Source organism: Chenopodium album, chromosome 20 (assembly GCF_948465745.1).
Source record: "Chenopodium album chromosome 20, dcCheAlbu1.1, whole genome shotgun sequence".
In the NCBI taxonomy this organism is placed as follows: Eukaryota; Viridiplantae; Streptophyta; class Magnoliopsida; order Caryophyllales; family Amaranthaceae; genus Chenopodium; species Chenopodium album.
The window spans coordinates 31402295-31420884 of record NC_137853.1 but is presented as its reverse complement, the minus strand read 5'-3'; the positions used below and the strand labels follow the sequence as shown (position 1 = coordinate 31420884).

At 39.6% G+C, this 18590-nt stretch overlaps 1 protein-coding gene and 1 pseudogene across 1 annotated transcript; one reads left to right on the top strand and one right to left on the bottom strand.

Annotated features, from left to right (window-relative positions):
• Window positions 1-462: 462 nt before the first annotated feature.
• Window positions 463-867, bottom strand: LOC145597025 (uncharacterized). Its single transcript, XM_081653205.1, has one exon. The coding sequence runs from the start codon at window positions 865-867 to the stop codon at window positions 463-465; it is 405 nt and encodes a 134-aa protein (XP_081509331.1).
• A 1393-nt stretch (window positions 868-2260) lies between these two features.
• LOC145599881 (small nucleolar RNA R71) lies at window positions 2261-2358 on the top strand (annotated as a pseudogene).
• Window positions 2359-18590: the final 16232 nt, after the last annotated feature.

The following is an 18590-nucleotide window of genomic DNA, read 5'->3' as shown; positions in this document are numbered from 1 at the left end:
GCTTGGGCAAAATCACATCATGAGAATCATTCTCTTGAAGCACAAAAACCCGATCAAACTTTTTAAACTTCAACTTCTCTTTCTTTTTCTTGGGGACTCTTTTTCTCTTCTTTGTTTTTTTCATCCTTGGAGATAAGAACTCCACATCAACACACTAGAGGTACCATCCTCATCATCCTTCAAATAAAGCTCAAACAATAAAGGAATTTCAAACTCATCCTCAAGCTTTGAGACCTCCTTGACATCTCCACTAACAATCTTGCTTTCAACACTTTTAGAAATATCATCACAAGCTACAATAAAGTCGTTAGGAGAAGAAACAAACATGCAAGCATTGTCATTCAAGGGAAATGAATTAACACACATGATAATGCATTGACTTGAGCTTAAAACTTTCCTTCTCATTACCAACACACAAGGTAATAATGCCACCTTTCACATCAATCAAAGCACCCGAAGTGGCTAAGAATGGTCTCCTAGGATGATAGGTATATTATCATCTTCCGTAATCTTAAGAACAATGAAATTAACGGGGATAGTGAACTCTCCTATCTTGAGGGGAAAATCCTCAATTCTACCCTTGGCAAACTTAATGGAATGATCGGCCAATGGAAGAGTCATGTTGGTAGGAAGTAGCTCTCCTAGGTTAAGCTTCTTGAAAACGGAGTATGGCATGATGCTAACACTAGCACCTATATCACAAAGAGAATTTTGGAACAATTTGCCATTGATATTGCAAGGGATGGAAAAAATTCCGGGATCTTTCATCTTTGGGGGAAGATCATTATAGATGAGAGCACTACAACACTCCCCAACATTCACCGAATCTACCACGTTGCACTCTCTCTTTCCACTCAAAATATCCATAAGAAATTAGGAATAAATGGGAATTTGTTTTAAGGCATCGGTGAATGGAATAGAAAGATGAATCTCCTTAAGCATATCAAGAAATCTCCCAAATTGATCATCAATTTTGCTCCTCAAGGATTTTTGGGGGTAAGGTAGTTTGAGTTTGACAACCTCATCTTGCACACTCTTTTTCTTCTTGGCTTTCTCACTAGAAACCTCACTCCCGATGCTAGAATCATCATGCTCATCATCATCAAGTGCATCGCTCACCTTCTCACTCTTTTGACTCCTCTTTGAAACGCTCTCCTCTAAAACCTTGCCACTCCTAGTGGTGATAGAATAAATCGGTTTCTTAGGGTCAATTCCTTGTGAAGGTAGAGAAGAAGGACTTGCACTCTCTTTCAAGGTATTGGCCAATTGAGTGATTTGGTTATCTAGCATCTTACTATGAGTCATCATCTCATTGAACTTCTTGTCACTCACATTCATGTAAGTGGTGAGCAATTTTGTTTGGTTCTCAACAATCTCTTCAAGATTGAACCTAAATGATGAGTTTGTTGCAAAGGAATTATCACCCTGAGCTTGGGTCTTTGGAACAAAACCGGGTGGAGGGCCTCTTTGTGAATTGTTCTAAAAATTGCCCCTACCTCGGTTGTTCTAATTACCTGTAGCTTGGTTTCGATTACCATAACCTTGATTTTGATTTCCAAAGTTTTGGTTATGATTACCAAAGCCTTGTTTTTGATTTTGGCCACTATAACCTTGATTGTTATAGTTACCTCGGAAACCTTGGTTCCTATAACCACCACCTTGGTTATAATTGTCAAAATTTCCTTGGTTGTGGTAATTCCTATTGCCTGGACCTCTTTGATTATCAAACCGTGATCCATTGTTATTAGACACACAATTCACATGCTCATTCTCATTACCATCAAAATCATCACATCCATCCGAAAAAGAATGAGGGCAATTAGAAGCATCATGATCATATGAACCACAAACATCACAAAACAAACATCCACTAGGCATGTCATTGGAAGTAGAAGGAGGAGTAGGGTTAGAAGATGTACCTCTCCCCTTATTTTGGGAGGGAAGAATGGGCGCTTGTGAAGAAGCACTCTCTAATTTGGCTTTGATAGAAGTCATCTCCTTCCCTAGGTTAGAAATTTGGGACGACAAATTGTTGATGGCATTTAGATGATCGACGGAATAAACGGTGGAGCCACTCTTGCTTGTAGACTCTCTCTCACTATCTTGCCAATCCATGTAGTGTCTTACCACGTCCTCAATGATGTCTACAACCTCTTCTTCCGTCCTATTCATAATAGGGCCTCCCGCTCCCGCATCAAGGCATGACTTGCCTTGAGGGCTCAATCCACAATAGAAAATTTGAATCACTTGATAGGTGGGAATTCCATGATAAGGGCACTCTCATTGGTACTCCTTGTACCTCTCCCAAGCTTCATGGAGACTTTCACTAGGCTTTTGCTTGAAACTTTGAATGAGGGCTCTAGCTTCCGTCATTTTCTTTGGGGAGTAAAACCTTGACAAGAATTCCTTGGTGACCTCATCCCAAGTTCTCAATGAATTTGGCTTCACCTCCTTATCCAACTATTCCAAAGCTCTCCCTATAAGTGAGAAGGGGAAGAGCTTTAGGCGAATGTGTTGGGTTTTGCGGTGTCCGACACTACGAAAACAAAACCCGATAACTGGATCGCATGCATAACATAAATAAAAGCATGAAAATAAACATAAATATGAGAGAAGAGAGAGAAAGAATGCTCACCATAAAAGCGTGCTTTGCTCAACCGTTGAGCTCGGACTTGAAAGCTTCAAGTTCCGCAAGTGCGAGAACCTCTGACAGCTCACACCCTCGCTACCGAACCGAAACCGGTCCCTACCCCGAAGCTTAGTCGGGGCTAGACCAAAACAACTTAGAGTTTACGAATAAAGGTTTTCTCGCTTTTGGAGATCCCTTAAAGTTCACCAACTCAAGTGAAATTCCAAAAACCCAATGATGGGTATTTATAGGGAAATCTCCCCAAGAATTCCCATCATCTTTCAATGTGGGATAGTTGGTAAAAAGCAAAAATAAGATTTAATTTAATTCCGAATTAAATTAAAAAGCCAAATCAATCATCAAACGACAAGTGGCACAAGGAGAGCAAGGGAGTAGATGAGGACCACAAGGGGAGGACCACCTTCCTCTTGCTCCCCAAGCCACCCCTTCATAAAATGGGTGCAATAGGATGGCGCCAAGTGGCAGCCCGCCTTGAGCACCAAGGCAGCCATGCTAGCGCCTGGTCTCTCGGTTGGGCCTGCCAGCTAGGCCTTCCCACACCAACCCGCAACAGCAAGCCTCGCAAATGCAGGCTGCTTTGTTGCTGGGCGCAGCTGCTGCTACGCACCAAGCTTGGTGCTAGTAGCCTGTGCCTAGCGCGCCTCGCTGCTAGCTCTCGCATGCTGGTAGGCTGGTGCTTGCTTGTGGCATGGCCTGCCAGCCCAGCCTCGCATGGTTTGCTCGGCCATGCTGGTGAGCCTTGCCTGCATGGCTGCTTGGCCAGCTCGCCCAGCCAGTGCATGCGATGCATGCTGGGCTTGCGGCCAAGCCTTGCCTTGCGGCAAGGAGCCCGGCCAGCCATGGTAGTCTACCTAGCCCTCGATTGGCTGGGCCATATCGAGGCTAGGATTTTCACACACCTTGACTTGTTGTTTGACTGATTTTTCCGTCTTGTCGATTCCTAAATTCGACTCGACTTTCGACGGCTCGGCTTCGACGCTCTGAGCTCGGTATCCAACGTCTTAGTTCGTAAAATCTCTATTGACTCATTTAATCCTTCAGATTAATTCGTCACTTCGGTTCGGTTACACGATTGGGTGTGACCCGAAGGGTTCAGTCAAGATTAAGCTGTAATATTAATCGTTAATATTACTGATCGGAAGCGGCCTCCAACTGGGCATTCCGATCACTTGACCTCACTGAATAATTAGCTTTCTAATTAATTCCGAACCCTCTATCAGAAAAATACACTTGTTTGAAGGACACCATTCCTTTTAATCTCCCACTTGTCCTTCCGGACAAGTTTGCCGATTGTGTATAGCCTGTTTCCTATGTCACTTAATGTCTCTTCATGAACTATAAGGTAAGATTCATCGTCATCCTTATTACGTCCAGAAGTGTTTCTCGATTTCCGAGTTTGACTGTTAATAAGCAGATGATTTCTAAAATCCATCTGAGCACGGCCATGCATTTTCACAATCTCAGTCTTCGAGAGGCCTTGTAAACAACAAAGACATGTTCCCTACTTTTAATAAGGGGACATTCCCAGCCTTGCATTGTCAGCTTCCCTTACTAATAGGCCCTAGCCGCCTGAGTGTTGCCTTTATAATTCCCTTGTACGGCAGACGTTTGACAACATTAAAGCGGACTAGTACTCAAACAAGAGAACTAACAATACTCATGGTCGAGGAAAGAGGTTCCGATAGCCATAATGAGTAATATACTTATGACGATCGTTAAATCTCTTAAAGTATTCTCATAGGTCGATCCGGTACAGTTCCAAACCAATACCTGTGCAAATGATTTATGACATTCATGTCCTTGTAGCACAAGAAACGGTGCTATAAATCATAATACACACTAATCTCATGTGGTCATTAGTCGTCCAACTTTCAAATGACCTCGATTAGGGATAATTTCGATATGATATTCAACGTTCACTTAATAGGTGTTTCTTTATCCAAGACATTGTCTTGATACCCTATTTTGAATATTCTCAAATCGAATGGACTCATTATTTAATTCTAAACCACAATTAAATAGAAAAGACACAATAATTTACAGAAAAATTAAATTACTCCATAAATGAATGGTTTAACATAGAGTTTTACATTAAGATCTCCAAATTTAATTAAAACACACATATAGGGAAATCAAAGCCAGTCTCCAATATGCCTTATTCCCATTGCCTCAACGTGCTTGTTGTGTTTCACTTGAGGCAAAGGTTTAGTGAGTGGATCGGCTACATTGTCGTCCGTTCCAATCTTGCAAATTCTAATTTCACCCTCAGACTTCCATTCCCTTATCATGTGAAATCGCCTCATGCCATGTTTGACTTTCTGATGCTCCCTTGGCTCTTTAGACTGAGCAATAGCCCCCACTGTTATCACAGTAGAGGTCTATTGGTCCCTTTATTGAGGGGACAACACCTAATTCACCAACGAACATACGAATCCAAACTGCCTCCTTAGCTTCTTCTAAAGCTGCCAAGTATTCGGCTTCAGTTGTAGAATCTGCAGTCGTGCTTTGCTTAGCACTCTTCCAACTAAACGCTCCTCCATTTAGACAGAACACGTACCCTGATTACGACTTGAAGTCGTCTCTGTCAGTCTGGAAGCTTGCGTCAGTATAACCTTCAACAACCAAATCCTTACTCCTACCATAGACCAGAAATTTATCCTTGTTCCTTTTCAGGTACTTTAGGATATTCTTGGCCGCGGTCCAATGCGCCTCTCCAAGGTCTGATTGGTATCGGCTCGTAGCACTTAAGGTGTTGGGTTTCAGAATGTCCGACATCCCACGGAATACAAAACCCGACCCCAAGACCCGTTCACAATTAATATATCTAATACATACATAATTAACAACACAAATAACAAAGAGAGAGAAAGACTATTTTACCCTTGTAGCGTGCTTCGCTCCATAAAGAGCTCCTACTTGAACGAACGCGGACTCAAGAACGAAAAGAGCCCCAAATGTGAACCCTCCAACGGAGTCCACTCGCGCGCCCAAACTTGGTCGGAATCACCGGCTAGGGTGATTCCAACACTACTAGTAAGAGGATCTCCTTATAAGGTTTTCTCAAATATGAGATGCCTTTTCTAGAGTTCTTTCTCTTGCAAGGAATTCCAAGTTATGTCTTGGGTATTTATAAGGAGTACTTCCTTGTGAAATCCTCTCATCTTTCAATCTGGGACTTTTCCCAAAAAGATCCCACATGGAAAGAATGTTAAATTCAATTCCTAGTTAAATTAACCAAGGAATCACTAAGTAACAAGTGTCACATGTTGATCAAGTGGTTAGGTGAGGACCACTTCCCCACTTGCTCCCCAAGGCAACTCACATCCAATATGAGCTAACCATGTGGCACCCAACCTTGAGCCCCAAGATGGGTTCGGTTGGGCCGCCACCCATCAGCCCGCGTCCGTGACCCGTCAGCCCGGGTCCGCGGCCCGCATGGCTGGGCGATGCCAGCGTGGCGCGCTGCCACATGGCACGCTGCCAGCGTGGCGCGCTGCCACATGGCACGCTGCCAGCTTTGGCTAGCTTCCCTAGCCTTCACGTGGCTAAGCCTTTGCGAGGCTAGGGTTTTTACTTGTTACTTAAAGGATTTTCCCGTCTCGCCTATTCCCAAATTTTGGCTCGACTTTTGAGATTCGGTTCCGACGCTCTAAGCTCGGAATCCGACATCAGAATGCATTTCCTCTTGTTTGACGTATTAAGGCCTCCGGCTTAATTCGTCACCTTAGTTTGGTTGCACGCTTGGGTGTGACCCGAAGGGTTCAGTTAGGTAAAGCTATGAGATTAATATAATTAATCTCACTGATCGGAGATGGCTTCTAGCCCGACTTTCTGATCACTTGACTTCACTGAAATATTAACTCTGTAATTGATTCCGAACCCTCTATCGAAATAATACACTTGTTCGAAGGACACCATTCCTTTCAATCTCCCACTTGTCCTTCTGGACAAGTGTGCTTTTAGTGTATAGCCTATATCCTATGTCACTTAATGTCTCTTCATGAACTATAAGGTAAGATTATTCGTCATCCTTATTATGTCCAGAAAAGTTTCTCGATATCCGAGTTCAACTGTCAATAAGAAGATGATTTCTAAAATTCATCTAAGCACGGCCATGCATTTTCACAGTCTCGCTCATCGAGAGGCCTTGTAAACAACAAAGACATGTTCCCTATTGTTAGTAGGGGACATTCCCAGTCTTGCATTGTTAGCTTCTCTTACTAAGAGGACCTAGCCGCCCGAGTGTTGCCATTATAATCCCCATTTACGGCAGACGTTTGACAACATCAAAACGGACTAGTACGCAAACAAGAGAACTTACAATACTCATGGTCGAGGAAAGAGGTTCCGATAGCCATTATGAGAGGTATACTTATGACGATATTAAATTTCTTAAAGTATTCTCATAGGTCGATCCGGTATGGTTCTAATCCAATACCCGTTCAAATGATTTATGACAATCATGTCCTTGTAGCACAAGAAACGGTGCTATAAACCATACTACACACTAATATCAAGTGGTCATTAATCGTCCAATATTTAAATGACCTTGATTAGGGTTAATTTTCGATTAAAATATTCAACGTTCACTTAATAGGTGTTTCTTTATTCAAGACATTGTCTTGATACCCTATTTTGAATATTATCATAAATTGAATGGTTTCATAATTTTATTCTAAACCACAAATAAATAGTTTTGTGGAATATTTAGAAAAATTTTATTCCACTATGAAACTTTTTAACGTTTCATCTTATGATAAATGGTTTTCCCAAATGTTTTAAGTGTAATACTCTTTATAAAACATTTATAGAAATCACACCCATATTTAATATGCTTGATTTCTTTCATGCAATTGTGAATGTTGTCGTTCACTTATTGCATAGGTTTAGTTATGATTACTTTGCAAATCTTAGCATCTTCATTATCGATCACTTTCATAATAAGATGATAAAATTTGAGAGTGTTATGGATTATATGTGATTTAGGATTTATTGTCCAAGTGATGGCTCCAACTCATTTTCATGATTTGAGATCTTCAACTTGACAACCTACAATCATCAACGTTTATCAACGAACTTTCCATTTAACATCTTCCTTATTATTGCTTTTAAGGCAACAATATTCTCAACATATATTTTAGTAGACTTCCTGATGATGCTTTGCTTGGGTTTCACTCCAAATGGCTCACAACGATTTGGGATACCCTAATCACTTGTGATCATGGAAATTTACCTTAAATTTCCGCACATTACACATGGATGCACATCCATGTTACCATTCTCAAGCCACGACGCTTCTTAGCTCGTGCTTACAAATGGCTTCTTTGTTAAGGATCTGATCCTTGTTATGGTTTGTGCTTGCAACATCAATACTCAAATTATATTTTTTTCCATGCGTCAAGAACTCATCCTCTTACTTATCCAAGTGCTTTGGTTGTTCTTGATCATAATCTAACGATCTATTACTTAGATTCAAGTTGATTGGTACTATATACATACTTCACATGCTCTAAGCAAGTAAGTCGTGTGGCGATTCCATATCGTAGCGTACATGATGGATTTAATTGTAGAATGATTCTCAATCTTATTCCATCCATGTGACATTTTAGCTCATCCAGTTTCACTGAGTCTTGCTAAACTGTTTGCTATGTGATACGGTTGAAAGTCTCTACTAAAGTCTTTCTTGTTTGACTTAGTATTTAGCCTAGCTTATACTTAGTCAAAACATTTACTTAGTTTTATACATATGGGTCGAAAAACCTTTCAAAGTCCTTCATGTTTAACACGATAATTTCCTTTACTCGTTTAAACATTTTGTTTATACCATAGATCTTAATTCCCAATATGTACTAAGTATCGCCTTTAGCTTGGTCCATTGTCGAAAATACTTTCAAATCTAAGCATTTAGCATTTGATAGTTATTTCACAATAGAGTTCATAAACTTCTTGTTGGACCTTACAAGATTGACTCTTGCTCCCACTAAACTTCTTATCCATAAGTATTTCTATGTTTCTCCATAAGCCAATCCTTTTATTAACTTTATGAGAAAACACGTTCCAATTCCTATATGCAATGCTTCCTTCAATCCCATAATGGATTTCTTGAGCTTGCTTTCAAATCTAGCTTTGTTTAGATTTTCAAAACCCTTAGACTATTTTCATAGTCACTTCAAAAATCCTATTATAGGAAGGCGTTTTTGGTATCTATTTTGCCATATTTTATATATGCCATTTTGCTAGAATAATCACGAAAAGACTTAAGCATTCCAATTGGTGAATAGATTTTTTTTATTAAAATCAACTCCGTGAATTTAATTATATCCTTTTCAACCAATCTAGCTATGTATGCATATACATTTCCATATTTGTTAGTTTTCTCCTTGAAAACTTATTTGCGAACGATGGGTCTTTCACCCTTCATGCAAATTAATCAAGTTTCAAACATGATTTCCAAATATGGAGTCTATTTCGGATTTTATGGTCTCTAACCATCATTTGGAATTTGGATTTGTCGTAGCTATCTTACAAGACATTATTCCCTTACTATCTAATAGTAAATAGTATGCTTGTAAGTCTTAGGTTTATTTCTAACTTAATAGAAATTTATAGGATTCAATCCAAACCTTTGGTGAATTCTATACCTATACGGGGTAATTGCATCAAACACTGAGTTTCAAGGCGCTTTCAAAGCCCTTTGATTATGTTGATCTTACTCCAACTTTTCTGAAGTTTTGTGAGTAATGAATTCTCTTTTAAGGCACTTGTAAAGTCCTTTTGAGTATTCTTGATCAATCATTCTCATGAAGCCCTTTTGAGTCTTCCGAGATTCTCAGTTCTAGTTTGTTGCTAAGCTCGATGGTCATTAAGTTCATTTTTCCCCCACTTGTCGTTTTGGAAATGTGTTGCTTTCCACAAAGACACCACTTAGAACAACAAACATTATGTTCTCAATTAGGTTGTGGAGGTAATGCCCGTAGTCTCACTTGTATGCTTACAAAGAGACATGTATATTGTCTTTGGTTAAAAGTTCGTTTTGAAACAAACAGTTAGCTCCCACTTGAGCTATCTTAGCCTTTATTGAGCCATTAAGCTCTCACTGAGCCGCCTAGCTCTTGCTAAGCTGGTGAGCTCCCACTGAGCTAGTGAGCTCCCACTGAGGCTTAGATCCTTAGACATATACTTGAAAAGACGTTTAGAAGTTATTTCTATCCATAACTGAATATGGCGTCCTTTCTTAGCTTCGACATTTTATTTAGTGTAACATTAGTCATTTGTGAAAATCTTTAAGAACTTTATAGGAAGGGATGTGATCCCTCATCGTTCGAGTCATTTTCAAATGGCATCGAGGTCTCCGTGAAGACATACTATGTTCTTTGTGGAGTTTGTTTATGAAAATTTCAATTTAATAACTTTGAGATGGTCATACTTGGCTCAAGCAAACATCGCTCGATCTAATCTAGACATTTTTGATATCTTGCCAAGTCAATTCTGTACTTCACTGAACTTTTGAGCTACTCAAGGTCAAGTTTGTTCACATTTGATGAATATAGCCATATTCTTTCAAATTCTTTGTGAAACGTTGAAGTAATTGAATCCTCTTTAGCTTTTGGAGTCAATTGTCTATACTAGGAACAATAGCTCTTTCCTTTGTCGGTTTCAACAAGTAAGACTTGCTTGCCTTAGAACGATTCAGAATCGATCAACTATCAAGAGCCTATCTAATAGAGCCTTGAGTACGTTCTTGTCAATGTGACATTGCTAAAGATGTTCGGAACACAAATCATGCCCATGACTTGAACTTTGTGAGTTTATTATGTTAGGGAAATGTTTGTTTATAATCAAGCATTCTTGACTCATGGCTTGGATAACCATGCCATTCAAATAAATTCGCAACTATTGCTCTTTACTTCGAATGTGAGTCTTTCCTTGTGTAAAACGGATCGTTTGCTGATTATGGAACATAATAATAACCATTATTCGTTCCAGCCTTAGCTTAAAAGGTCTTTAAATTAAACAAAGCATAAGACCTTACAACTTATGTAGCACTTCTTGCTTCATTCTAAGCTTGTAAGTCAATAACTTAGCTTAACTTCAATAGTTTGAGGTCACTTTCAAAGTGGTACACTCAAGCAGTATCCGATACTTGTGAAGATAATGAGTTGCTAAGTTAACTATAACAACATGAACTCTTTAGTAGAAATGGTATCTTATTCCTTTTCTTTGTTCCTTGTTTCCTATATTTCTTATCATACTTTATCTCATAATCTTTAAGAACTGTTTCTTTAAGTGTTTTGACTTTTATACTTTGTTAGGCATAATTAAGCATCTAGTGCGTCGTAAAACAAAGTTCCATCTTTTCCTTTAATTCATGCTTGAATTACTACATTAATGAGTCCTACTCATCTATGTATGAAGCGAAAAGATATGTTGGTTGTCAAAATTGACAATTTGAGTTTGCAACTCAATACTTCATGTTTATCAAAACTACCTAGTATTTTGAATACATGATGTCCAACCGTCCTTTCGGACTTAGTTATAAAAGTCATTTATGAGAATTGTATTTTAGAAATGCCTTTCCTTTCTTTGAGAACCACCCTCAAGGATTTCCTTTACCAATCATGGAAAGCAATATAATTTGATTTAGAATACTACAAATATAAGTGCAAAGTATAACCATTTATCAAGATAATAACATAATAAGTTCGAAATTTAAAGCATACATGCAAACTTTCAATCTTATTAGGCGTCTTATCCACGCATTAAATTTGTCCCCATTTGGCGAGAATAAGGCGATTCCAAGATCCAAAGAATCAACAAGTGATTAAGCATGCTTTGGCTTGTCTTCACACTTATTATTCTAAGGTAAGCATTTCCTTGCTAATAGCTCTAAGCTATTCTTGGTTCGATAATACGTCGCATCTAATGCTTTATGACGTTTATCTCCATTGCCACGACATCTAAGGACTCCTTACTGATATCGTTGAGTTTAACCAAAACTAACGCGTATGCGATGCCTTGCTTTGGCAAGCCCACCAACATACCTTACTTCCCTAGGAAAGTAGTGATGCCTCGCTTTGGCGTAGCCCATCACTATTCTCATTAGTTCCGTAAGTGTCATTTTGGAATGGAAAATTAGACTCAATATTTTAGGGACCTAGGGTTTCTATGTTGGTTGATTTAAGTGAACTTAATTAATCATCGCAACATTCGAAATCCTAAACATGCATCTAACATATCATTCATATATAATTAAGCATAAATATATATCGAAAACATAAGAATAAGATGCATTTGGCAACTAGCATGACCCCTTGAGTCTTCAATTCTTCAAGGGCCTTCGTTGCATCCTCTTGGCTCGTCTTCTTAGAAACGCCGTCTTCGAGACATCTCCACCAATTATGCAACTACTAGTAACTATGATTAGGACTAATCTAAATATTAAGGTACAAAAATACGCAACGGTTCGTAGACCGTATTTAGATTTACAAAAATACATAACGGAACGCAGTCCGTATTTTCTATCCTTATCGGGCCCCATTAGTTGCCATTTCATAAAACCTGTGAAAAAATATACATTCCATTCATCCATTCACTATATGTGAATGGCCCATGCATTTTACAACGAAAAACAAGTAACAATGCATCAACATGCATAAACTAGTAACTAACTTAGGTGGTCAATCCGATTAACGCCCCTAATTAAAACTAGTCAAAGTTGTTAACCGATTATGTGATTAAGCGCAATAAAATAGCTCAAATAAATAATGAAGCTCCCACTAAATTCCGCATCCAACTTAATTAATCCAATTAATTAAGCCGGTAAACCCAAAAATTTTGCTAAATAAAAATTTTGCAAATGCCGCTCAAACCCGAGGCCTAGCCTCCAATATTTAATTAAAATAAATAACTACAATTAAAATAATTAAATCGGCAAAAACGCAAAATTACATAGTCCAACAATGTCTAAGTGCCTAGCACCAAGACTTGGAGTGCTTTGCGTGGCCACTACTCCCACAACCGCTTGGTGCACCAAGAACGTGGGAGTGGGTTACGATGTCGCTTGCGCGTTACACCGACCACATCAGCGAAATTGCACGCAACAAGTCTCGGCCTCTAAAGCCTTGTTGCGCGAGCTTGTGCAGCGCTTAGCCGCACACCGCAGCCATGCATCGCACCACATTGCTACACAAGCAATGTACCATGTGCACTAGCCCCGCACCAAGTGCTCTCCACATTACGCCTACACTCGCACAGCAGCAGCTCACTAAGGTACACCCCGCAGCATCGGCAGCCACATGTGGGCTGCGCAAGCAGCCCAGTTGGCCGATGCTCATGCGTAGGTTTTGTTCCTCGATTTGCGTGCACATGCCTCGGGATTTTTATCCCATTTTGTGTGACGTATATATGAATTAATTCTAAATTAATTTTAGAATCAACATTTTGAGCAAAAATAAATATAAAACAAGTCCAACTTAATTAAATTCAATTTTAGTGCACAAACCAAATTAATCCAAGAACTATTCTTTAAATAAAATTTGGTTCAACTTGATGCTACAAAAATAAAGGGCTATTCTCACTATTAATTTAACCAACATAAATTAATCATGAGACTTGACAAAATTAAAAGAAGTTGGAATAATGAACATAAATATTCAATGAAAAATTCCAACATCAACTTGTGAATCTTTGAGAAATTACATCTTTCAATATGAAGACTAATTAAATTTCAATCACAAGTTTGAACCTTTAATGACTTTAATCAACTTAAAAATGATTAAATCAAAATTAGTTCAACATGGAATCTAGAAAGTCAAGATCCAACCATATAAACAATTAAAGATATGATCTTTAACACTTTAGGGACTTCAAAATTACAAAGTCACTATAATCATTCACACTTGAATCAATTAATTTGCAAAAATGTGAAATTTCAAGTTCATGTGAAAAATGAGCCAATGAAATCAAGCACCAATTATAACACAATAATCATGCTTAAAAGGTTTATAATTGCAGAATATTAAAGGAAAGAACCATACACATAATCATAATTAATATTCCATTAAGATTTAAGGTTTAAAAGATTTAAAATTTTTCATCAAAACGAAAAATCCCTCGAAAATAGTATTTCTGGACAGAATTTGGCTTTTTGACAATCCTTAAAGGGTCAAATCTTTTCCAGAACATCGATTCTACCCAAAATTCACTAGTCTTGGGTCAAAATCTGGGTTCTGGAGCCAAAATTCTAATAAAAACGAGATTAAAATTAATCAAACCGAGCTACTAATCTAATTAGCAAGCACAACCAGAAATTTAAAGCCATTTAAAACCTTGAAGATATTAGTTACAAAAATTAAATGAGCGCGGCTCTGATACCACTGTTGGGTTTCGGAATGTCCGACATCCCGCGGAATACGAAACCCGACCCCAAGACCCGCTCACAATTAATATAACTAATACATGCATAATTAACAACACAAATAACAAAGAGAGAGAAAGACTATTTTACCCTTGTAGTGTGCTTCGCTCCTTAGAGAGCGCCTACTTGAACGAACACAGACTCAAGAACGGAAAGAGCCCCAAATGTGACCCCTCAAACGGAGTCCACCCGCGCGCCCAAACTTGGTCGGAATCACCGGCTAGGGTGATTCTAACACTACTAGCAAGAGGATCTCCTTATAAGGTTTTCTCAAATATGAGATGCCTTTTCTAGAGTTCTTTCTCCTGCAAGGAATTCCCAAGTTATGTCTTGGGTATTTATAAGGAGTGCTTCCTTGTGAAATCCTCTCATCTTTCAATGTGGGACTTTTCCCAAAAAGATCCCACATGGAAAGAATGTTAAATTCAATTCCTAGTTAAATTAACAAAGGAATCACTAAGTAACAAGTGTCACATGTTGATCTAGTAGTTAAGTGAGGACCACTTCCCCACTTGCTCCCCAAGGCAACTCACATCCAATGTGAGCTAACCATGTGGCACCCAACCTTGATCCCCTAGATGGGTTCGGTTGGGCCGCCACCCATCAGCCCGCGCCCGTGACCCGTAACCCCGGGTCCGCGGCCCGCATGGCTGGGCGCTGCCAGCGTGGCGCGCTGCCAGCTTTGGCTAGCTTCCCTAGCCTTCGCGTGGCTATGCCATTGCGAGGCTAGGGTTTTTACTTGTTACTTGAAGGATTTTCGCGTTTCGCCTATTCCCAAATTTTGGCACGACTTTTGAGATTCGGTTCCGACGCTCTAAGCTCGGAATCCGACATCGGAATGCTTTTCCTCTTGTTTGACGTATTAAGGCCTCCGGCTTAATTCGTCACCTTAGTTTGGTTGCATGCTTGGGTGTGACCCAAAGGGTTCAGTTAGGTAAAGCTGTGAGATTAATATAATTAATATCACTGATCGGAGTTGGCCTCTAGCCCGACTTTCCGATCACTTGACTTTACTGAATAATTAATTCCGTAATTGATTCCAAACCCTCTATCGGAATAATACACTTGTTCGAAGGACACCATTCCTTTCACAAGGCATACGATACATCCGGCCTAGTACATATCATGGCATACATGATCGATCCAATAAGCGAAGCATATGGAATCTAACTCATTCTCTCTCGCTCATCAGGTGTCTGCGGACACTTTTTCTTGCTGAGAGTTATGGCATGAGACATGGGTAGGTGGCCCGTCTTGGCTTCGACCATATTGAATCGTGCCAATACCTTATCAATATAAGTACTTTGGCTCAATCCAATCATCCTCTTAGATCTATCCCTATAGATCTTGATGCCCAATATGTACTGTGCCTCTCCTAAGTCCTTCATTGAGAAACACTTTCCAAGCCAAGTCTTTACAGACTCCAACATTGGAATGCTATTTGCAATGAGCAATATGTCATCGACATATAAGACAAGGAATGCGATGTCACTCTCACTAACCTTCTTGTAAACACAAGACTCATCTGGATTCTTGATAAAAATAAACTCACTAATGGCTTCATCGAATCGTAGATTCCAACTTCTGCTTGCCTGCTTTAGTCCATAAATGGACTTCTTAAGCTTACATACCTTCCCAGCATTGTTTGGATCTACAAAACCTTCTGGATGTGTCATGTACAGAGTTTCTTCCAAAATCCTATTAAGGAAGGCGGTTTTGACGTCCATTTGCCATATCTTATAATCATAATATGCGGCAATTGCTAGGATAATCCGGACGGACTTAAGCATGGCAACTGGCGAAAAGGTTTCATCATAATCAACGCCGTGAATTTGCCTGTAACCTTTTGCCACCAATCTTGCTTTGTATACATATACATTTCCATCTTTGTCGATTTTCAACTTGAAAATCCATTTGCAGCCGATAGGTGTGTAACCTTCGGGCAAATTAACCAAGTCCCATACTTTATTTTCAAACATGGAGTCCATCTCGGATTTCATGGCTTCTTGCCATTTTGCAGAGTCCGAGCTCATCATAGCTTGTTTGTATGTCGCTGGCTCATCTTCATCCATAACTAGGATGTCTTGATTCTCGGTTAAGACAACACCGAGGTATCTGTCTGGTTGAGATCTTGGCCTTTGCGACCTACGCAAGGTAATAGATTGAGCATTTGCTTTGTCATTTTGACTTTGACCATTTTCAACAGTTGCTTCCAAAGCACTTTCATTGTCAGTTTTGTCAGGTTATCTTTGTTGCTCACCTTCTCGAACTTCACCAAGTTCGATTTTCCTCCCACTTGTCATTTTAGAAAGATGCTCCTTTTCCAAAAAGACACCATCTCGAGCAACAAATACTTTGTTCTCAGATTGGTTGTAGAAGTAACACCCCTTTGTTTCTTTTGGATATCCCACAAAGAAACATTTGTCAGATTTTGGTGCAAGCTTGTCTGATATGAGTCTTTTGACATATGCTTCGCAACCCCAAATCTTAAGAAAAGACAACTGTGGAGGTTTCTTCTTCCATAATTCATATGGAGTCTTTTCAACAGCTTTTGACGGAGCGCGGTTCAGTGTAAGTGCCGCGGTTAGAAGTGCGTGTCCCCAGAAAGAGATTGGAAGATCGCTAAGACCCATCATTGATCGAACCATGTCTAACAGAATTCTATTTTTCCTCTCGAACACTCCATTCCATTGTGGAGTTCCTGGAGGTGTCAGTTCTGAGAGAATTCCATGTTCTTTCAGATGATCGTCGAATTCGTAGCTCAAATACTCGCCACCTCGATCTGATCGAAGTGCTTCGATTTTCTTGCCAAGCTGATTTTCCACTTCACTCTGAAATTCTTTGAATTTCTCAAAAGATTCAAATTTGTGCAACATAAGGTAGACATAGTCATATCTACTAAAGTCGTCCGTGAATGTGATAAATAAGCGATGACCATTTCTTGCGGTTGTGCTCATTGGTCCACATACATCCGTGTGTATAAGACCCAATAAGTCACTAGCCTTTCTCCCAACTTGGAGAATGGTTGCTTTATCATCTTTCCAAGTAAGCATCCTTCGCAGTTTTCAAACGACTCTAAGTCGAATGAATCAAGAATCCCTTCATGAAGAAGTTTCTTGATGTGTTTGATGTTAATGTGGCCAAGACGACAATGCCACAAGTAGGTTTGATTTGACTCAACGGTCTTAGCTCATTTGGTGGTATCATTAACATTATAAACTTGTTTGTCTAGTCACATTTAGAATGTGTAACCCCATAAAACATATAAGAAAGACATTCAAAACAGCCATTGTTATAGTCTTATGATCAAAACAACCCGGCGTCTAACGCCGTAGATCAAAATATGTTCGAGGGTAAGCAAAACATAATAAAACGAGAATTAGTTCTATTATAAGCCAAAAGACAAACATTGTGCCTACAAACACGGCAGAAGGACCATCTTCATCGTCCGGTCGTAGTTGCACATTCATTTGTGAAGCCTCTCACTTGGTCCCTGAAAAAAGGAGCATAAAGTGAGTCCTTCATGGTATCCAATACGTATGAATAGCTTATACACAAGTGTTAATGAAGATACCTGAGGTAGATGGAACATTCCGCTTATCCTCATCTTCTCGGAAGATCATGCATTCCCTCTTGTAGTGGCCTTGCCTACCACAATAGAAGCATCGCATCTTCGCTTTGTTCTTAAACTCCTTCTTCTTAACTCTCAAGGGCATCTTGGTAGCTCCAAAGGAGTCGGCCTTGCGAAGCATTTCCACCACCTCATTCAATGAGTATGACTCCTTCATTGCTGCCATATGTATCCTAAGTGCATCATAGCCCGGGTGGAGTGAGCCAAGCAAGATATGGCCCGCCATCTCATCCCCCAATGAGATTCCAAGAAGCTCTGATCCATGTGTTTGAAGATCCTAGTCATTCTAATCACATGGGGTTGGAGGGGCATACCGGGTCTCAATTTGGTATTGTAGACCCTAGACCAAACTCGGTACCTCTCCTTGGCAAGGCAACCCTCTTCCAGTGGCTTTATCTTCATGTTTGAGAGTGACCTAGTCACGTCAAACATAAGTCCATCGTAATTGCCATTGAGACTCTTGGTGACTCTCACATTGACAATGTCCTCAAGTGCTTGGAGGAACATGTCCGGAAAATAGGAGGAGAACTTTTCCTTCCATTCTTCCGGGATGGAATTAGCCATTAGTCGTGAGACTTTTTTGCAATCGGAAGACCATGCATCATGAGTTTCATCACTCATGATTCCTTTCGAGTAGAAGCTTGGAATGGGAGTATCAAGAATGTACTCCATGGAACAATTCCGAAGAGTTTTCCGGAGTTCCTCCTCCCATTCCTTGAAGTTGACCAAATTTAGGCAAAAAGCCAACTTCTCCGGGAGTTCCGGGCATATGTAGTTGTTGTCGGTATTAGTTGCAGACATATTTCTACAATTGAATGAATTTTCAATGAAAAACCATTCATAAAACCAGTAAGTTTGAAATTTTAAAGCGTACATGCAAATTTTCAATCTAA